Source organism: Sus scrofa, chromosome 8 (assembly GCF_054392235.1).
Source record: "Sus scrofa isolate SSC_HxYL_T2T_F1_AM1 chromosome 8, Sscrofa_HxYL_maternal_Yorkshire_Landrace_v2.0, whole genome shotgun sequence".
NCBI classification, from domain to species: domain Eukaryota; kingdom Metazoa; phylum Chordata; class Mammalia; order Artiodactyla; family Suidae; genus Sus; species Sus scrofa.
In genome coordinates this window covers 32,636,374-32,658,914 of record NC_139390.1, presented here as the reverse complement: position 1 = coordinate 32,658,914, position 22,541 = coordinate 32,636,374, and the positions used below count along the sequence as shown (strand labels likewise).

Here is a 22,541-nt window from a genome sequence, read left to right as displayed (position 1 = left end):
AAGGCTGTACTCCCTGCCCCCCAATCCTACCTCCTCCCCACAAGAACACACACACACACACACACACACACACACACACACACACACAGTAGCTTCAGTCCTGGAGTTATCTGGTAACAACTGTTCCATTTACCTACTACCTTTGACCATGCATGGGCCCACCCACTCAACGGTCAGGCTATGAATAGGGTTGACAGCTTTCAAGACCTACGATGAGTTGAAGGCTCACTGGTGAGCCCCAGCTCCAAAAGGACATTTACCCCAATTCCTCAGTCCGCCGCTCCACGAACACTCTTCCTGAGGCCTCTACATCATCTTGGCACAATGGCCAAAGTCTTGCCATGAAGTCATCTATCGTAATTTTTCTGGGTAAATGATCACATTGTACTCTTTATATAGAGGCGGATAAGTGGACATCTAGATAAACTGAGCAGGAGTTCCCTGGTGGCTCAGCAGGTTAAGGATTTGGCATTGTCACTGCTGTGGTTCAAGTTTGATCCCTAGCCTGGGACTTCTACAGGTTGCAGGGATGGCCAAAAAAAAATAGATTAACTGATCAGATGCCTTAGATATCAAGTTAAATAAATGTCTTCCCTCTCCTTGCTCTGGGACAGCTCAGCATGGCACTGTCCTTCGTGAACTATCAGAAGGCTATTGCCGTGGGCCCTAGAAGGGGAGCTGCTACAGTACTTAGGTGGCCTGCCGAGCACGTGTGATCATGTGCACGTCTGTGTGTGCATCAGTCTGCATGATGAGCAGCCCAGCTTCTAGAGAAAAATTCATGTATTTATTCAATCAACCCTTGCTCAGTGCCTGGGCACCTATGCCAGGCTCTCAGGATGAAGCTGTGAACAGCAAAGACACAGCCCCTGCCCTTCAAGGGACAAATATCTCACTTCAACCCAGATGAGACAGCCAGGACTCTTGCCTTTTGTTCGAGCAAAGCTTAAGGCACAGAGTTTTAAGATACATTCAGCGTTATCCAAGCAAAAGTCAGAAAGTGTGGTTTGGTTCCTTTTGAAATTCAATAGGAAAATACACGGCCTCACGCTGCTCAATGCGTTTAACAAACTTTCTTTAGGTCACATGTTTGCGTCTGCTACTGATGAATTCCACCTCTGTCTTCTATTACAAACCCGGGTGGTGTGCAGGGACAAAGAGACTGATTTTTCTTTGTAGACAACATAGCTTGAGACAAAGGATGAGGGCTTCTCCTGGTGTGAGGGAAAATACTAGGATTTGAGGAGGTAAAAAGAGGTTTGGCTGTCATAGATTCCTTGGTTACAGAACATTATTTTACACATTCTTTGGCAAAAACCAAATACCAAAAAAAAAGGTGTTTTTTCCTTGGTGGTCCCCAAGGTGTTTCTTTCTACTCAAAAAAAAAAAAAAATATATATATATATATATATATATATTTTCTTTTTAGGGCATATGGAGGTTCCCAGGCTAGGGGTCGAATCAGAGCTGCAGCTGCCAGCCTACACCACAGCCACAGCAATGCCAGATCAGAGCCGCATCTGCGACCTGCACCACAGCTCACAGCAATGCCAGATCCTTAACCCACTGAGTGAGGCCAGGGATCGAACCCACATCCTCACGGACACTAGTCATATTCATTTCCCCCCAAATTTTAAGAATCTGTCTCATCTGAGGACCAAGTACATCCCATGTATTCCTTGTGTTATTTTTCCAATTGTAGCATCTTTTTAGATATGATGTCAGTTTCTTCCTACAAGAGAGATAGTTGTATATACTCCTGTTTAAGCCAAAGGCAATCAAAATTTTGTTTTGAGGCATTTGCAATACCTCCAGATAGCTGGCACTCCTGCAGAGACCATGGCAGCATATCAAATTACGAAACAGACCTTGCTCACTGGCATGACTCAAACGCCAGTCCCAGCGGAGCCCATCGGCATTAACAGGAATTGAGGGGAATCTTCTACCCCTTAACTCTTTACAAACCAAACTTCAGAGACACGTAAAACATCACGAGTGTACTTGTTAACACATTTTACTTTTGTTTGATAAAAACAACTGCATCTTCTTGAGCCAAGATGCTTCTCCCCAGTGACTACCTGGAGTTCAGTTCTGGTTCTATCCTTACAGGACTCAGCCTACCTTGAAGGTCTTCAGAACCTCTTGAGAGTTTTTGGGCTGGGAGTAAGGCTTGGGTGTCAGCATAGGCACGGCTTTGGGAGTGACAGTTTTGCTCGGAGACCCACTGCCTGCTGACATGCTGGCATCCGGAACGCTGGTACGAGTGATGGTGGTTTCCACAGTGGCAGTGAACTTGGGTGGAGGCAGTGACTGTTGCCGCAGGTATTTCATGGGGTTGGGGTCATCCAGGAAGGAGGATGAGTTTGGCTCTGCTGAATGGCTTCTTTCCAGAATTTTTGGCATCTCCAAACGTTCGAGAACAGCTTCGCTGATAGTGAACCTCTCGATATACTGCTGAAGGATCCCTTCCGCCTCCTCCTGGGACCGTGCGTTCTTGTACGCCTCATGCAACTCCCTCTCTCTCCGCTCTCTAAAGGGTGGGCATAGGAGGGGAAGCAAGAACACAGTTAGCAGTCAGGGAAATTGCAAAGGAGACCTTGGTAGGAACCAAGAGAGAGCTGAAGGACCAAGTAGAGAGTATACAATTGGCGCCAGAGCCTTCGATAACCAACATTTTTAGAGAAAACGTACATCTAGACAATAGCACCCATTCAACAACAACGGAAAGAACCCACTTTTCTTGGACAATTTCTCTGTAGGTTTTGATGCTTTTCCTTCGTTCACGTGTCCCATCCTCTCCAGCCAGTAACTTCTCCATTTTTTTCCTTTCTTCCTCTTTCTTGATTAAGTCCTGAGAAGCACTTCTTCTCCGGCTTTTCCAACGAGCCAGGTCCTGTGGGGGTAGGAGGGAGGAGATAGAACATTCTTCTTCAGGCTTGAACATAACTCCATTTCTACTCTTCAGAGATTAGTGAGCACTGACTCATGGCCAGGCTAAGAAATTTCCACGAAATCCAATGTAAAGTCTGGTTTGAAGAGGAAAACCTCAAAGGCAGGAAACCTCTGGAAATATCTACATTATCCATAGCAGGGCAGCACATTTATTTAAATGTGGTAAAATCTGCAATCACATTCCATATCAGTTGCCAAAGTTTAAAGTATTGCTTCACAGAGTTTTGTGAGAAACTAACTTCCTTTCCTTTCCCTTCCTTCCTTCCATTCCTTTCTTTCTTTTTTTGTCTTTTTAGGGCCACACTTGTGGCATATGTAGATTCCTAGGCTAGGGGTCTAATTGGAGCTACAGCTGCCAGCCTACACCACAGCCACAGCCACAGTCACACCAGATCCGAGCTGCGTCTGCAACCTACACCACAGCTCATGGCAACGCCAGATCCTTCATACACACTGAGTGAGGCCAGGGATGGAACCTTCAACCTCATGGTTCCTAGTTAGATTTGTTTCCACTGCACCATGAAGGGAACTCCGAAACTTCATTTCTTCTTATTTATGACCTCTGTACTGTAGATGAACTTGCTGACAAGAGAACAGTAGGAATTAATCACAGACCTACACAAGTCCCTCAGGAAAGGAAGAAAAGTCAGGAAAAACATTGGCTTTGGGGTTTTCTAGAACCAATGATTCTATATGTATTAAGTTGCCTGATCCTTACAACAACCTCAGCACACATCCTCTAGGGAGTTATTAAATGAAGCATAATAATGAAGAGTTAGGAATCTAGAGGCAGATGGCTGGGGCTGTGGGTGTGGGAAATAACCCTAGCTCTACCTCTTTGCTTTGGAGTCTAGGCACGTTTCTTAGGCTCTCTGCACCTCAGTTTCCTCACCTCTAAAATAGAGAGGAGGAGTTCCCGTCCTGGCACAGCAGAAACGAATCTGACTAGGAACAAGGAGGTTGCGGGTTCGATCCCTGGCCTCGATGCTCAGTGGGTTAGGGATCCGGTGTTGCCATGAGCTGTGGTGTAGGTCACAGACGTAGCTCAGATCTGGTGTTGCTGTGGCTGTGGTGTAGGCTGGTGGCTACAGCTCCGATTAGACCCCTAGCCTGGGAACTTCTGTAGGCCGTGGGTGCAGCCCTAAAAAGACAAAAGACAAAAAAAAAAAGGAGATGATAATAATACCTACTCTGAGAAGCCTGGTGTGAGGGTGAAATGTAGCAGTGCCTATAAGGTGCCAGGCACCCCATAAGTGCTCCCCATATCAGACATAATTATTAGCACATTTTATCAACATTGGAGCACTTTTTAAACTAAAGGCTGAGCCACATCTGTAGTAGCTACCACCGAGCACTCTGTGAGGATGAAATGAAATCATCATCTCCCTTCTCTCATTCTGATCTTCAAGCTCCTTTCCTGCCGAGGTTCTTTGCTGTCAGCACACAGACAATCCCAAAGCCTCCATCGGGCCCTGGAGCCTTCCTTCCCTGGTTATTATAATCCCCGCTCTCTTCCTCACTTGCTGTGTGACTCTGGACAAACTACTTAGCTTTTCTGGGACTCCTCTGTGGAACTGAGGGCAATAATAATAGCTGCTAGCTTGTTGAGTTCCTAAGTGGATTAAAAGGATTACTACATCCAAGGCACTTAGAACAGTACCCATTGCTGGTACGCTTTCTATGAGGGCAATTATTGTTGTCATTATCATCATCATCATGATCAATTCCATATATATCATCTCAAAAGATACAGCATCCTCAATTCTGCATCCCTGGCCAGTTGCCTCCCTTCCGCTCCCCTCTTTTTTTTTGCGGTCAAACTTCCAGCAAGAGTAGCTTCATTCATTCCCGCATGTACTGTGCCACCGTTTGAGGCCCTCTAGGGGTCCCCTTCCTCTGCCTGGCTGTCAGGTCCAGGTCTAACCCGCCATCTGATTTTCTGCCCCAAACGGCGTCTAGTCCAGCGCACGGAGCAGCCTCCCCACCGCCCACAGCCTTGGCCGGCACTCACATCTTGCCATTTGTCGTCCTCTTCCCGCAGCTGGTTATTTATCAGCTGCAGCTGCTCCTGGCGGGCCCTGCTGTGCGGCTGCACCGCGGCCTCCTCCTCACACCGCATGTCAAACATACTGGTGCTCCTGAGTGTGGAGAGAGCAGAGGCAACAGTGGGCAGGGATCGACATCGCAAGCGTCTGTGCATTTGGGGCGTGCCGCCGCATGGGGGCGCTACCGCGTTTGGAAAACTGCCCCTTTCCCTCCGCAGATTCGTGCAGCCGTGTGATTTGAGGTCTGTTGCATCCCTCAGCTGGCACAGGGCATGCTAGCAGCCTCACCTCCTCTTTTGCTGCAAAAGCCAAAATGCAACCATCTTTGTCTTCGGTGATGGCTGAACCAAGGCAGTCTAATTTTATATGTGGGGGCCGAAATATGCCTAAAGGAAAGGGCTAGAAAAAGGTTTGAGGCTCTGGGCTCCTCTCACTTGTAAATATATTAGAAAATAAAATGAAGAGAGTTGAAACACAACTTGGGGAGAATTTGTGAGGAGGGAGGGTGGTGTCGCCTGAAGTGAAACCTGATTTCACTACATGTTTCTCTGTGTAAAGGGCTAGCGCAATGCTTTGTACATTGACTGGGGCAATTGCGCCATTAAAAAAACATATCACACAGCCTCAAGTCTAAGACTCTACCTTTTCATATTACATTTTCCGAATTTTGGATGCATCCAACAGTTATACAGTAATGATGCATTTATTTGATGTGGTTTATTTCGACGTCCTGTAAAACTGTCTGCAAATTGATAGTACATTGATGGCATCTTGGAATCAAGAAAATAAGGTATTTTAAAGAAAGATTAAAGGAGAAACTATATAAATTGGTATATACTGTGTATCCTAAAATTCTCACAATCATTTCACTTTATTTTTGGCAGCACACCTCTGAATTTACTCTTTTAAAAGCAAGAGGTGATTTTTTAAAACCCTAAGGCTACACATATAATGGGCATAGTCTATAGAAGCTTATTAAATATTGGGGGGGACCATAGGACCTTTTCTGCAATGCTTATACAGACCTTTGTTATAGCAAAAGCTGAAGGAGCAAGATGAAAATAGAAATAAAAAACAAAGCAAAATCTACCCCTCCCCTCTTTTTTTTTTTTTCTCGAGCAAATGACTAGCTTTGGGACCAAATGGATTGTAGAGCCCCCAGATCAAGTGGAGGGCCCTTTAAGAACAGAAGACTGTGCCAGTCCGTTTCTGAAGCCAGCCGAACACAAAGAAAAAGAAAAGCCATGCACTTAGACACCAACTCGTCCCAGACATCATCAGCAATGTCCAAAATCGTTATCCTCATGGCCGGACAATGCACAGCAGCAGGCAGCTCTCTGGAAGGAGCAGGTGGCCCCAAAGCAATGGCTGAGCTCATTTCATCCACATAAAGGAACCTGCATGGAAGTGTGGGCGCCTCTCCCCTACCTCTAGATGACGGACCTTTTAAGGATGACCTGAGAGAGCTACAACTGAAGATTGTACCTCTGGTCTGTTTTCCTCAAGAGCATTCTAATACTCGGACTGCATAGAAAGACTTTCTCTGATCCGAGGCTTCTATTTGCACTAAAACCACCCTGTTCAGGGTTGATTGTGGCAGCTGTGCCTTCTGGAAAGATCAACAGTCGTCCTCACAGGGAGGAGGGGGCTGCGATTTTTCACCTGTTTTATGCTATTTGTGAAAGTGGTTTAAGGAAGATTTGGGACTTTGCAGAGGTAGGTGGAAAAGTCTAACCCAATGGTTTGGAAACTTCATGGATCAAAATTCCCTTCAATAAGCTATCGAGAAAAAGACCAAAACTCATTCCATTCTTCTCTTCAGAGAGTAGAGAAGAATTTATTCCATTCTAAAAAAAAAAATCTTACCTTTAATTATATTCAATTCAGTCAGTTCATCTTTTAAGGCAATTTACAGTCTTCATGAAGATCTTAGAACATATAAACCCTTCTGAGCTGGGACTCTTGTAATCTACTAAACAGTCGAGAGATTGTGGAAGAGAAAGGAGGTCCCTTCCTTCGACTTTGTCATCTATAATATTTATTTTTTAATTTTTTTCTTGTTTTTTTTTTTTTTTTTTTAGGGCCACACCAGTGGCCTATGGAGGTTCCCAGGCTAGGGGTTGAATCAGAGCTGCAGCTGCCGGCCTACACCACAGCCACAGCAATGTCAGCTCTGAGCCGTGTCTGTGACCTACACCACAGCTCATGGCCATGCTGGATCCTTAACCCACTGAGTGAGGCCAGGGATCGAACCCTTGTCCTCATGGATACAGTGGGGTTCATCACTGCTGAGCCACGATGGGAGCTCACTGTCGTCTATAATTTTTAAAGGACAAAATTTTGGTTTAGGCTGTAAGGGTTGGCCATAGAGCAAGTCTTCTTCTGGGACCCAGGAGGAAGCTTCCTCCAGGGCGGTATTGACTGATCTCCCTCGATTGGCATGAAGATGATGGGAGCAAGGCCTTCAAAACTGCCTTCCCTGACCTGGTTTCCTATCTCTGTTCCCCACCCTACGAAGGTCTAACTACCTCAACCCAAAGATGGCCAAAAGCTGGTTAGCATAAAAAGAGAAACTCTCATTTGCCTTCTCAGATACCACCAGCAAAGTGGCCAGAAAAAGAAAGAATAAAACTATGAGCAATCCCTTTATGCTCTGTCAAATAAAGGAACTAAGCAAGTTGGAAAGTGATGATACAAGACAGAAAATGAGCTGAGTCACTATTCAGAAAATGTTCCCTCATTCAGAGGTTGGACTCAGCCTCCAAAAGGAAGTGTATGTCTGGGGACAGGGTGGGGGATCCTGGAGAAGCCTAGATTCCAGAATATTAATGACCTGCCCTAAATTGGTGCTTCTCAGCACAATAAGCCATGTCCTGGGCTGTGGGACAAGGGCCTCTGGCTGCAGGGTCTAGGAGTCTCCCTCCATGGTGGGTTGGCATTTCTGAGGGCCAGGATTAAATTACCTCCTGGGGAGCCTGGAAATTGTTTCTGGACCAAGTCTAGGGTAAGAGAATTCAGACTAAAATGGCCTCTGGCTCTCACAGTGTCCAGGCTCCACGGTGGGGACCCTTGGGAAATGAGGCTCGTGGAAGCAAAAAGAAGGGCAAGAAGGTGAAAATACATCCATGGAAACATTCTTGACTTGCCAGGAGGCGGAAATTTCTGTTTGCCTGTGTGGTAGGTCTGCCCCTGACCTGCATTTTCCTTAAAGGGCACATCTTTTTTTGATTGGGTTGTATTTTAAGAATGTGTCAATTATGAATAAACACAGACTGTGCCAATAATTGCTCTTAAAGGTTTTGAAAAGGGGAGAGACTGGGGGGATTAACAAAACCTATCACACATTTCTATTTAAAACAAACACACTCCTGTCATAAACTCTTCCTTTTGTTTTTCCCACTGGTTTCATGTAAATTGGGTCTATTCCAGGAGGAAATTCAGCCCTTTGGCTATTCCTAGATAAGACCTTTGGGAAAGAAGCTCCTTTTACTCTTCCTGCTCCTTGAGGCTGCTTGTTAAAATAAATGTAGAGGAATCCCCACCCCACCCTTTAAAAAAAACAGTAACTTTGGGTGAGGTTTCATATTCAGGTACAGGCGAAATTCAAAAGCTCTTTTTAGTGTAGCTTCTTTTCTTTCAGCTCTCAGGGTTTTTTTTAGAGATCCATATTAGGCAAATTGCTTGGCAGCTCTGCAATGATGAAGAGTAAATCCATTCTATCAAAATGTTTTTGCTAACCAAATCAAAGTAGTGTTTTGCCTATCAATCTTATATAATCCTCCTTTCAGGGAATGTTAAATGCTGCCACTGTAGATTTTAAAAGTAATAACCAGGGCTCAGTTTTATAGACTCCTTAACTCCGTGCAGTCAGTCAAGCTCAGGCTGAATCTGGTTTTGAGACGTGAATGCTCAGCATTGGCCCGCAAAGCAATCATAGATCACACGTTGGAAACTGATAGCCTTGGCCCTAGAGTCAGATTGCTTCGAGCTAAAAGTACAGACTAAGCAGACAACTTGAACACAAACGTGGGAAAAAAGCACAATTCAAAAATAGTAAAGTTGTGGTCTGATCTCACTGTCACTGGAGGAAGTGCTATTTGTCTGGTCTACCCTGACGATGTCTACACTGCTATTTGTCTACACTGCTACTTAGATTCCTCATTTCGTGCCTTGGAACTAAGGCTCAGGCCAGGCAAAGGGGCAGAGGGAATGCTGGGCTTCACTCTTATGCTGGCCCAGATTCTCACAAGGCCAGCTGATACCTCTCCCAGAGGACAGACAGCGGGCTCAGCGGGCCACTGATGTTGGAATGAGACATTAATCATGTTTCTTAAAACACCAGTGACTCCAATCTGAGCAAGCTAGCACTCTGCAGAGAAACCTTCTGCCTCAGATATCAGTTTCAGGATGCTCAGCCAGTGGGAAATCCATTTGTGTAATGGAGTCAATGTGGACCCATATGGGAGAGAGTAGATGCTTCTCAAATTTGGATGTGAGGCCGGGGATGGGACTGCATCTCTGAGAGGAGCAGAGACCAAGGAGAGGCAGCCCGTGTCAGGCTGGACATCTTGACCCCTGGCCATGCCATAGAACTTGAACGAAACCACAGCGTTTTGGTCTCAAGCATCCCACAGTTTATCCTACTACAACCTGGGAGGAACTTGGGCTTCTGAATCCATCATTAGTGGTTTAGGATTTATTTTCTCAGCTTACCAAAAAAAAATGTGGCTACGGGAAGGACTGCTTCATGGTGAACTCTAAGCCTTCACATGTCAAGAATTCAACGCCAAGTGCAAAATAGCCTTTTAACAATGCCGAAGTTCAGAAGGGCTTCCAACGTTCCAAACCCTAACAAGAACGCCTTTCACATGCCTTGTCTATGAAAAGCAAATGTTAAGTTTTAAGCAGCAGCTGCATATTAGAATCATGCTAAAGTGGCTTTTTCATTCGTCTCTCCTGCACAGAACATATGTTCTGCATTCCAACTTCAAGTGCTTTTCTGAGGCTGCACGAGTCTCTTAGCTCTTCAGTCCCCTGCTGCATTAATTGCATTTCAATTAGTGGTGAGTACTGAAAGCATGCAGTTTAGGCTAGTAATTAATGTATTCTTACTAATACAAGACAACTTACTCTGCGTCATCAGACACAGGAGTTCTCGGTCCGTATCTATAAGACCAAATACAAAGTTAGAGGATTGGCAAGACAGAAGGGTAACACTGCAACCAAGCTGGAAATAAAAACTACAAGTGAAATGTATGTGTGCCCAACCCTTTCCGCTGGTCATGCTGGAAGAGAAGTGTCATTATGCAATTAGCGATATTCATTAATTCTGAAAATGAAACCACAGTCTTGACATGTCTAAAGAATGCAAAAATTGGGAGTAAAACTCAGAGGAGAAATGAAGAGATCCCCATGCTCCCCACAAAGAAAGAATCTGTTCAAAATAAACACAAAAAAGGCTTAGGTGCAACCCACAATGTTTAGAGAAGGCAGCTTAGAAAAAGCCAAATGTATCACGGTCGTTCGCAAATGGTTGAACTGTTCTTTGCCTTTCTGGGCAGAGTAATGGGCTGTAATGGAAACCCAACATTGAAGCACACGCTTACTGACCCTCTTCCTGATGTGTTAATGCATTTGCACAAATAACATCAAAGAGAGTTTCTGCAGTTTTCTGAAAGCAAACCAGAACTCCAACCAGAACCCCAATCAGTGCCTTCCGCATGCATTTGACAAAAACCACAATTCCTAGAAAACTGGCAGCCTTAATCAAAACCAGACTTGGATGATATTCCATAACTTGAAAAAATAAAGTTTTGGTTTTTTTTTTTTTTTTACAATCTTTTATAGTCTTCTGATTATTTAGATCTACAAAGTTGCACCTTCTTCGATATAGGTGTTTTCAGGTTTTTTTTTGTAGTTACGATCACATTTATTTTGTAATTTTTTGTATTCAACATAGTCCATTTACAATGTTGTGTCAATTTCTGCTGTACAGCAAAGTGACCCAGTCATACATATACATTTTCTTCCCTTATTATCTTCCTCATGTTCTATCACAAGAGATTGGCTAGAGTTCCCTGTGCTCTACAGTAGGACCTTTTTTGCATATCCAGGTATTTTCAGTTTTAATGCATCTGATAAAATGAAGAAAAAGGTCAACTTAGAAAAAAAAATTGAACATTACAAGGGCATAGTTTAAGCACACTTAAAAAGAGCAGCTCCCACATATGACTGTTTCCTCAGCAAAGGGGAATTTTAAGAGAAGGTTCTTACCCACAGCGTTAAAGGCTGTTCATTCCCGCATCCTGATGGTGGACGAAGAATTAGTTGAACAAAGAAAAAATGTCTTGCTTGCTTTCAATAAATGACACGTGGGGGTTTTCAGCAAAAATTACCTGATCCCGTGTTCGGTTTCATAACAATTTAATGGGGAAAAGAGCAATGTCTAAAGATCTCTTTCTATAATCTTAGCAAAAACACCCCAGAGCACACGAGTGTGCACACACACGCACCCTTCTCTCTTATGCCTTTATCATTCTACAACAGTCTGCATTCATTCATAATTGTTTTCATTCACAGGGAAGGCAACCACACCAGGGCAAAACCCAAAGTTTCCACTGAAATGGCCAAAAGCAAGACAAGGAAAGTGTTTGTGGATGTTTCTCTTCTGGAAGTAAGACCCATTTTCTGCTTCTCCGGGGGCTAGTTTCAGAAGGTGCTAAAGTTTTACTTAATACACTCAATTTTCCAAAACCACCACCACCACATGGAGGCAGATGGATTCCTTCCCCTCAAGAAAGAGTACATGAACAGTGTTAATTCTGAAGCCTGGATAAGTGTTTCCCAGTTAATGAATAAGCCTGTTAGAATAGACAGTCAAACGTAGTGTTTTCTAAATTATCTATGGGAGAGAGCAGAGGAATTCTTCCTAATGGATGGTTAATCTAGACATGACAGTGGTATGGGCTTCTGTCTATATTTGAATATATTAGTGAATGTTTTGTTACAGTAAAACATACATATAGAAACCTCACAGACTGTACACATACACCTCGATGAATTTTCACAAACCACAGAGGAGTGTTGAGTATTTTGGGTTATATAAATGGACTCATAGAGTAGGCACTCTTTTGAGTTTGGCTTTCTTAGCACATTTTGTTTATAAGGTTCAGCTATGTTGTTGCATGCAAGATATATTTGAATTTAAATTGCCTCTACACAAAATACTCAACAGCATTTCGTGGATATTTCTGCCAACAAAGGTAGATTAACATGGCAATGTAAGCTCCACGAGGGTAGGGATTTTTCTTTTGGGATTCTCTGATAGTGACCAGACTAGGCCCTCAATAAGTATTTATTAAAAACTTATTGGATACTCTGGAAATTGAAAAGAACAGTGTAGTCCCCAATGATAACCTTCATTTATCTGTTCACTGTACACCTAAGGAATATCCTCTCAGACTAGTCAGTCTTAAGAGGGCACCAATTTAAGCGGAACTGCCTTTGCTGTTAAGGAGAAGATAATTAGAGTTTGGACTTCATGTGGTTTCCCCAGTTGTCCTATGGAAAATAGAAAAGTAAAAGTGAACCTGAAGACCCTCCCAGAATCAGAAAGAAATCAAGTAGGTCAGAAAGAAGTTCATCTCCTTTGCCCCAAGGCTCTTATGCGACTTAGGAAGAAATAAGAGTTTCCCACTTAAGCTGCCCCTAAGATGAAAGTCAGAAAGAGTGTTGAACAGGACAATTTGAAACTGAACTATGCGTTCCACACCTGCTTACGTGCAAAAAAGGGGAAAAAAAATCTTGGCAGATTGGACCAATCATTTAATCATTTCATGTCTACTAGCAACAGCAAGTCAGTAGCACTGAAGAACCATAAAGCATTAATAACATATTCAAAGCATTTATCAAGGCTTAGATTGGAGAAACTAAGTCACAACAGCTCAGGATAATCTTCTGACCTCTTATCTTTTATTGGTGGGCCCTTGGCAGAGTCCTCCATACTGTGTTGCTTTGCAAATGGAACTGGAAGGAACTGGTTTGGGTTGGATGCAGTGTGTCTAAGAAACATCCCAGTTCTCCTGGCTGTCATGTCATCTTTTTGTGAATCAGACAACTTTCTCTGGCCTTTCAGTCCACTGCCACTCCAAGCAGGAGCTGTCATCTTCTCCAACTTCTCTTCTTTCTCCAAAGCCTCCCATTTAGAGGTCAGAGGACATGAACTAGGGCACATTCAGTCAAGCCAGTCAGAGGGCACTTTTTGCTAAAGATATTTTCAGTAGCATCACTCACTTGGCATCAACTCAAGACAGAAGTAGCCAATGTTCATGGAGGCAGCAATACACGTAACAACTGGTTATTAACACTGTGGACACCATCATGCAAGTGATACTTACACGGGAATGGGTTTCCCTTTCTGGTTTTCCTGATTCCTGAGAATGAAATTGGGCCAGCACCCAACCGCATGCAAAGGCTAAAATCTCTACCCAGGGAGGCACTGAAAGCAGAACTCTGACCCTGGGGTGGACGCATTCCTTTAAGTGACTCCACTCCACACCACATCAGTCATCAAGTGCGTACTGTGGCTTTAAGCTGTTTGGGGGAACACAGCAGCCACACACAGCGGAGGCAGCACACCCTGGAATGCAGGTAAGGCGCTCACAGTGGCTGGCCGCTCTCCTCGGCGGATCTTTCAGCCTTTGGCGCCTTCTCAGAATCTCTTTGCACAGCTCCTTCGTTCTCTTCTTTGCTGTCCTGTGGCAGCTGCTTGCAAGTAACTAAAGCCAGACAGGACAGCTTTACTAGCAGGAAAGAATTCACCCGAGCAGCCTTGACCCCACCTGTCACCCGTCACCTCCTCACCTTCCTCTGTTCTCCTCGGGCACTCGCCCAAACTGCAGCTAGGCTCCTCCTGGGGCTCGGGCACCGGAGCCAGCCGCGAGACCCTTGTAGGACAGTCATCTACACTGGAAGTCACTATTCTGTTGAGGATCAGGTCAGTAGTGGTGGTGGTCAGAGAGAAGAGGAGAAAGCGTTATGAAGGGAGACAATGAAAGTCTCTGAGACTGAACTGCTAAGGGAGAAAGTTCGGTTGCTGTTCCAGAAGCCGGTTAGTAAGGATGACACACTTATAAAGGGGTAATGGAATGGGAACCCTGGCAAGGGCCTGAGAAAGTCAGAGAAGGTTGGTATGACTCTGTCACCAGGGGGCTGAGCAGCCAAGGACTCCAGGAGGCATTTCTTACTGATTTCTACCTGCCACCCCTACCGCCCCCAGGCCCCATCAGCCTCTGAAACCCCCAGGGGTGCATTTCTAAGTCCTAGGATTATTTATACGCACAGCTTCCTCTATGATGTCATCCATAGTATGGGATCCAAAGAAACCCCTCTGTATGTCATGGGCCGTCCACTGTGAGCTTGGGATGTCAAGGGCAAAGCTTGAGGGAGAATGTCCTGGACATTTCCTGCTGCCACGGAGGGCTTTACTTTGCTCCCACCATGTAGGAGGTGCTCAGGAGAATCCAGAATCTTATCAATGTTCTATGCCTGCCTCACGGAAGAAAGGCCAGCTCACAGAACCAGAATTCACAGCTGGAAGGCCACCAGAGAGGACAAGGACTGGTGACAGGCCTGCAAGGTCTTCTTCTAGGGAATCCCTCATGTATTTGGATGGTGATTTACCCAAGAAAATTCCTGACTCATAGGAACCCTCAGGAAAAGAGGCTTTTTTCCACTCAAGCTCTGTGCTAGAGTTTTAAAAAGTACAGGGTGGGGAGATATTTCCCTTTTTTTGTGTCCCTACGTAGATGTCCAAAATTTGTGATTCTGATGACAGCAGGATCAAAACGGTGCCTGTCATTTAACTTCACACACGTTTCCCCCTGGGGGGAATCTATTAATGTTACTTCTCCGCTAAGCAGCAAAAGAGCCTGTTAAAACTACGTCCTCTCTGGCGGTTTCTGTAACGGGCTTCAGCAAGCTCTTTAAAAGCAGCAGCGGTTCCCATGCAGATCTTGTGTTATGGTGAAAAATACCTGCGGTCATTTTGTGGACTGAGCACGGGTTCTTCCTTTAGGCTGGACGTGGCCGGCGAGGCAGGGGACACAGAGTCGGTTTGAATCTTGCTGCCATGACTGATGACTTCCTCTGCCTCCTCCCTCGGCCCAGCCTTGCCAATGCTGAGCCGCCTCCATGTCTGCTGATCTATCTCTGTCACTGGTCCAAAGTGCACAAACTTTTGCCTAGGCCCGGAAGCTTTCTCATAGGCCCTTGTCTTGCGACTGGCGAAGTCATCACGGATGGCAGTTTCCGCTTTAATTTCTGGTAAAGGCTCAGGAGCACACGTGTGCTCAACATCGCCATCCCTGGTCAGAACCAGAAATAAGTGCCAAAGGTTTCAAAGTGAGTACTAATCACTGAAGAGTTTTGTTTTTTCTTTTCTTTCTTTCTTTCTTTTTTTTTAGGGCAGCACCTGTGGCACATGGAAGTTCCCATGCCTAGGGATCAAACTGGAGCTGCAGCTGCCAGCCTATACACACCACAGCCACAGCAACTCGGGATCTGCAACCTACACCATAGCCCATGGCAATGCTGGATCCTTACCCCACTGAGCTGGGCCAGGGCTCAAACCCGCATCCTCTTGGATACTAGTCGGATTTGTTACCACTGAGCCACAATGGGAACTCCCATTGAAGTTTTTCAAAAATACTGGATGTATGAAAAATACTTCGATGGCAAAAGTGGAATCACTTTTCCATTAATCAATCAAATGAAGACACGATCCTTGTCTTGCCTGGGTAAACAGTGCTTTCGAAACATCACTTGCAACATCGTAAATGATGGTATAAGAAAGCCTTAGGTACAATGGAGTAATTCAAATTATTTAAAAATCAAGTTTAAATTCCTTTCAGTAAACAAGCCTATAAACTAAGCATTCACAGTAAGTCAGTGGAATTAAAGAGGGTGTCTTCTGTGCTGGTGGCTTGTAACTTTTAGTGTTAACACGTTTCCACTCATGCAGCATATGCCCTGTGTTTTGAGAGGCACTTTTTCCTGGCCATAAGAATTTAAAAATAATAGAAGGATAAGCATTTGATTCTTTCAAAGTTAAATGAGACCACTGTTAGGGAGAAACCAGGAGAAAATATGACACACCTCGTCTTTCCTGACACTTTCAGCCTCTCCCACGTCTCCAGGTCGGCTTCTGTTATATTGGACACGGTGACAAAGCTCGGGGCCTCGCGGTGAGGACCAAGCCTGCCCTGAATCCTCCGCTGGGCCAGGTCATCTTTGTAAAGATCGGGGACCTTCCTGAGTCCCTCGCCTGCAGGTTCATGCTCCTGAGCCCGCACAATACAGGTCACCCTTGGCTTCACCTCTTCAGTGTGGCCCTGGTTTCTGTCAATTTGATCCAGTCAATTTCCCCGCGTCACCGGAAATATCAGGTTCCAGAAAGGGGAGCAGACAAACAGCATGTCAGGCACGGAAACTCAGAGGCGGAGGACAGAACAGGATGAGGGAAGCACCTTCCCCTTTCTCAAAAACATGGGATCAATTGCAAGCTCGATTCCTCAGGTCTCTGCTACCCTTTGACACTGTAACGAGACAGTGTTCCCACCAGATGACAGTTTCTAGTTTGGTTTTGGAAGAGAAGCCAGGGCTCGCGGAAGACTATTAAGAATGGTAATGGGATGTCGGTTTAACAGCAACGATGCCCAATTCCCACACTATTCAAGTTACTAGAATGAATTCAAGTTTTCTGATTGAATCCGGGAGCCCTCCTGGAATGTCCTTTACTGCAGCAGTAAAATGTTAGTAACGAGCTCTGCATGATCCAAATTCTAGGATTAGTGTGGAGATGGCTGGGACATTGTTCACATATTAAACGTTTCAGCTATAAACCCCTCGCACTGCCAGAAAGTACGGGTAGGTCAAGGCTGAAGCGAAAGCTTCAGTGTTCAGATTCGGCCCCTGTCTCGTGAGAGCATTGATAAGGTGTGGCCAGTGTAAACTGAAGAGGCTGTCTGCTTTACCTGGATCCACAGAGGCAATTCCTTCTTGTTTCTTGTGTCGGGAACGTTACTAATGCTAAAACTGATCTTTTCAGTCTTTTTTCCTAAGAAGTGAACATTAGATGGCTAATGTTGACAACACTGTCATTTAAACCGAAGCTGTGGCCTCTAAAGGCACACTCTGTCACATTCAGAGTCATTTTCCAACTAAATATGTTTCTTGAGACAGAAAAAGCTCAAAAATATATATAAATAGTGCTCCTCATTTTTTTTTTTCCAAAATATATCTTCTATGCCAGAAAACCAGAAAGTATTCTTTTGTAACCTGGGCCATTTGGTATTTTTACAGAGCCTATGCAAATATGAAGGTTACAAAACTTTCCACTGACTTTTTAGGTTGGGGAAGGGCATCAAGAGACAGTGTAGCAAAGAGCCACGAGGGAGCGTTCTTCTGTTTTAAAAATCAGTTCTTTGATGCACTCTAGAGAGATCACGGGCTGTTCCAGACCCACAGCTGTGTCCCCAAACACAGCGTCAGGTGACAAACAGATAAATGGGGCTGGAAATATCAGGAATTAAAATTGCATGGAGGGGACAGGAAAAAACGGAGGTACAAAAGCTACTCCTTTTCCTCACTCAAGTTGCTGATTCCCATCAATATGACTTGATGCTGGTCAGTTATCCAGAAGCCTTTGTTTCACTTGCAACAACTGATCCCTCCCACAAGGCCTTCTGAGGATGGTCTGTTACAGACAAGCATGCCAACCAGAACTGCAAAGACCAAGAACCTCCTGAAGCTATAATGTGTCCTATTTTAAAATGTGCCAGGTCTTCTGTGTTGTATGTCCAGAGACCTTTCATGCCTTTTGTACCTGGTACTTCCTACACTAAAAAAAGAAAAAAAATTAAAAACTGTAAAAAACACCAACTACTCCACTGATCTCAGTGGCTCTGCCCAAAGGGCCACTTTAATTGTATAGAACGCAGTTGAGATATTTATATTCTTAGTTCCATATACTTACAAACCTCTTAAGTGATAGCCAAAAACATGGCAATTAAATAATACAGATACGAACTCAAAGTTAATTTTTTTTTTTTTTTTTTTTTTGACTGCACTCACTGCATGCAGAAGTTCCTGGGCCTGGGATGGAACCCAAGCCACAGCAGTGACAAAGCCGGGTCCTTAACCCCTAGGCCACCAGGGATCTCCTGACTGATTTTAATATAAGGAAAAATACAAGAATGATGAACTCTGCACACTGAAAGCTAGCAGGCTGACTGATTGAATGCAGTCATATCCCTCTTAGGATGAAAATCACTGGCCAAATTCCATTTCATTTAATTTCCCTTTCCTTACGTAAGAGGATGGGAGAAAAGTTGGGAGAAGGGAAACTCACTTAAAAATAATTTCTTTGATAGAACAAATAGAAGTGTGTTATATATTTGAGAAGTTGGTGTTTTTTTTGTTGTTTTCTTTGTCTTTTTGCCTTTTCTAGGGCCGCTCCTGGGGCATATCAAGGTTCCCAGGCTAGGGATCTAATCAGAGCTGTAGCCGACAGCCTCTGCCAGAGCCACAGCAACACGGGATCCGAGCCGCATCTGCGACCTACACCACAGCTCACGGCAACGCAGGATCCTTAACCCACTGATCAAGGCCAGGGATGGAACCTGAAACCTCATGGTTCCTAGTCAGATTTGTTAACCACTGAGCCACGACGGGAACCCCATATTTGAGAAGTTTTTTGGATGAGAAATCTCTTGTCAGATGGCTGGGTGGTTGTGGTGGAGTGAGAGAAGAAATGGAAAGCCTCCTTTTTTTTTCCCTCCTAACATCTGAAAGGTGCTAAAAAGAGAGAAGAGCTCATCCCTAAGGAATAACTATGATTTCTGTCTGCAATGGATGGACTGGAGCAGCCTTGAGAGGTGGCTGTTCTCTGATCAGCAATGGCCTGTGTTTATTTACCCCAGTAATGCCAGTCTATGACACCAGCACCTGTATGTGTGATGTGCCCAAATACAGCACATCTGCACACCGAAGCTCTGCATTTATGGGGTGAATTCAGCCCTACTTTGGACACGGCCACTCCCCTGCCGTCTGCACTTCCTTCCGGGAGATTGGATACCTGGAGTTGGAGTTCCACCTCAAAATAAACCAAGACTAGTCATTATATGCAATTAGGGCTGGAAAGAAAGGAATGGGGTTATGATACAAATCACACTTGCCTAATTCTCCTCTCTCTCTCACACACACACAGAGTGCACACCTTTTATGTTCTAGATTTTTCTTTTCTGAGATTCCCTTCGAGAGCTGTTTGCTGCCGTCTGATTTCTCTGGCTCTTTTTTCCGGTAAGGACCATAGAGAAGCTGATTCAGTGGCACCATTGGCTTGGTCTGGTTCATCCTGGCTCTTCTGGCAGCAAAGTCATCTTTCTCCAGATCCGGCAGTCGACATGCAACTTCGTCTTCTGATTCTGGATCTTTGCCACTTTGATGGACCAGGAAAGGGTTTTCTCTGCGAAGGATAATGTCTCGAACAGCTTCTCTCTCGTCACTTAATTGCTTTTGACTGATAGAGCAAAATGAAATGGAACTCCACATGTGATCAGACCAAAACAGTTTCTAAATCCCCATCTCCAGGCAGACAGCTGTCTTGTTAGTGAAAGACAGTGAAAGATCTTCTCAGTTTTGTTAGGCCGGATGACATCCATTTACTGTTAGGCCACTGACATCCAGAGTGGCAGCATCGTTAGGGCGGGTTTCAAAACCTTGACTTCAGCCAGCGACTAGCAATACTAAAAAATTCATTTAACTCACAGGGCCCCATCAGCATCAGAAAGACAGGATCCTAAATGGCTCTGAAAGGAACAATCCAAATTCTTTTCATGAAATTGGGAAAAGTAGGAAGCACTTTGTTGTTATTTTTTTCTTTAGCATATTAGTAATGCACCCAATGGGTACTCAACTGATTTTGACTGACAGGGCAGAAACTTGCGCCATCAGGAAACGGATCTGGGGGAATGCAGTTATGCGACAGCACACCTAGAATGTGTACCAGATGGCAAAATGTAAGTAAGGACGGTCTTTCTGCAGAGCTGGGCTAATCTGAAACATCTAGAACGGTTTATGACCATTTGTAGGCTGGAACCTAGGCACAAAAGCTCATCTTGCCCTGTACCCTCCCATCAGCAAGTTTTTATTCCATCTTTTACCACATGCCTCTCCAGCCCCCAGCTCTTCCTTGCCATACGCTAGATGTCAAATACGTTGTGTTAAGGAATTTTGCCAAAATGTTTACTTAGGATTATTTTCATTTTCAAAGAAATCTCAGAGGCCCCAGATGTGAAATTCTTAGAGAAGTGCAATTTAATGGTGGAATATCAGCTTTTTATGCTTTGTTTCTTACTTCTGTTGGGGGTAGAGTAGGTGGGAACACAGCTGATGGCACCTATCTGGTGTTCAAACAAACTCCTTCCCCCTACTCCTAAGATCAGCCTTGGTCTAAGTCATAGTAAAGAAAATAAAACTTTAGAAAAATCATCTTCTCGGTTCATCGAGATGAGAAGTAAACAAAACATCTTGACTTCTGAAGAAAGTTCACCTACTTTGTATCCAATTTCTGAGAGAGGATTAAGAGTAAATTCTTCATGGTCCAGGGATAGTCATCTCAAAAACGAAGGCAGGAGGAATTAGCCTGTCTAGGAGTAATACGATCAAGGAAATGCTGTCTACTTTAGTTGACCAGATGGCCTGGTGCTGCTGTCAGCTTAGGATGACAGCAAGCCCTCACTCCATCTGGCTTTTGGAAAATCAAACCATCATTAGTCATGCCCAGAAAACTCCTTCTCCTTGCTGACCATGGAGAGAAAACTGCATAAAAGTTTAAATCCTGGAATTTAGAGGAGGAGGATGGTCCTTTACTCCTTGAATAAATTTATTTCTTAAAATATGAAATCCTGCCCTTTGAGTTGCACTCCTGGCTCTTGGTCTCTTGCCTGGCCACTCCTGGACTCACTCCACTCATGCTCACCCTTCTCCCTGGCTCCTTAGCCAATGTTTCTGACAAGAACGAACTGGTATTGGTTGGTTGTTGATGGTTTGTGACCATAAAGAATGGTCAGTGGGAAATGATAGGCCACTAAATGAATCTCTTTGCAAATGCATTATTTCAAGCACACTGATGATGACAAAGAAGGTGGCTAACCGTTACAGAGCGCGTGCCACGTGCTGCAAGTCCTTCTAGCTTTAATCCGTTTGGCGCCAATACTAGCCTTGCAATGTCACTGTCATTAGCATCTCCATTTTACAAACTATAGACATGGTCCCTGAAAGTACAGTCCTAGCATTCCATTTTATAGGGTGGAAACTTTGATTTGGTTAAGAAATCTGCCCAAGGTCAAAGTGCCACTGCTGCAGTTAAAATTCAAACCCAGGCAGTCTGGCTCCAGAGGTCCTGTTCCTAACCACTCAGTATTCATTAAACAAAGAGCACGGTCGGGAACAGTTTTGAAAGCAGAGCGTCATACCAAAAAATAAGGCATTATCATTACTATGGAAGTAGGAGAAAGAGAAGCATTTTGGTTACTAAATAAAGGGATCCTGTGAGTTGTGCTTAGAATGGGGTTGTGATTTGCATTCCTGGTTACAGACAGCGATGTTCAGGCAGGATTAATGACAGTGGAATGCTAACTAATCATACCTAACAATGCTTGCACAGCACTTTACAGTTTACAAAGCCCTTTCAAACTCATTATCTCATCTCAGCTGATCCAGCTCCAATTCCAGTAAAGGAGCAAACCCTGAGCTTGAAACTCTTTAAGTCCTAAAGCAACACTCCTTCCATTTTTTGACCAGGGGTCCTGGGTTTCAATTTCCCCTAATTCAAGCAGAATTCTATGGACTAAAACATATGCATTTATGCAAATGACCATGCCAATTTGTGATGCCAATTTGAGCAGGGAGAATCTAGCGCCTTCTACATCATGGCAGTCCAGCCAGGCTACAAACTCCCTGGGGTGTTTCTTTTTAGGCTAAATGCCCAGCCTGGCAGGACTGGTTTCAAGTGATCTCAATTTAGATATGTGGACTTAAAAAGGGGGTGGTGGTGAAGAAATCTTTCCATATCATTGGCCACTTGAAGCCACTCCCTGCCCACTTGAAAAACGATCATGAGGACTGATTTTCTGCTAATTGCCGGAATCCTGTAAATTCAGAGCTTCAAGGCAGACTCAGAGAAAAAATATAATGATACAAATTCTGGGCTGGCACTATTGGTGATGAAGTAATGAATAATGTGAATAAGGCAGATATGTAGGAGTGTGTACACAGGTGTCTAGTAAGCAAAATATTTAAATGACTTTTATAATGTACTTTTCTTTTTCCTTTCAACAACCTGAAGGGCAGCCTACTGCGAAGCTTCAGGATAGTCCACTTTATTTTTCAATAATTACAACTCTCTGAACAGCTAATATATTCCAGATACACTAAAACTTTTATGACGACCCTGTAAGATTAGTCATTCCCTTTGCAGAAGGG

At 44.3% G+C, this 22,541-nt stretch overlaps 1 protein-coding gene and 1 long non-coding RNA gene across 51 annotated transcripts in view; one reads left to right on the top strand and one right to left on the bottom strand.

Moving 5' to 3' along the window:
• Positions 1-22,541, bottom strand: part of LIMCH1 (LIM and calponin homology domains 1) — a 357,562-nt gene that overhangs the window by 55,068 nt on the left and 279,953 nt on the right. For 22 of the 50 annotated variants that reach the window (XM_084971785.1, XM_084971792.1, XM_084971804.1 and 19 more), the window contains 4 exons: positions 10,128-10,163; positions 4,964-5,090; positions 2,736-2,893; positions 2,122-2,530 (listed from right to left, as the gene is read on the bottom strand). In XM_084971785.1, coding sequence (XP_084827911.1) covers positions 2,122-2,530; positions 2,736-2,893; positions 4,964-5,090; positions 10,128-10,163 — 730 coding nt within the window. Of the gene's footprint in view, positions 1-2,121; positions 2,531-2,735; positions 2,894-4,963; positions 5,091-10,127; positions 10,164-12,958; positions 13,220-13,659; positions 13,775-13,859; positions 13,979-15,031; positions 15,362-16,151; positions 16,395-19,272; positions 19,576-22,541 lie in introns of all 50 variants that reach the window. The other 28 variants (XM_084971787.1, XM_084971797.1, XM_084971809.1 and 25 more) reach the window with 2 other exon arrangements.
• On the top strand, positions 15,426-21,777 carry LOC146400407 (uncharacterized). The gene is made up of 2 exons (XR_014812358.1): positions 15,426-15,483; positions 15,692-21,777. It is a non-coding gene; the product is annotated as an uncharacterized LOC146400407 (long non-coding RNA).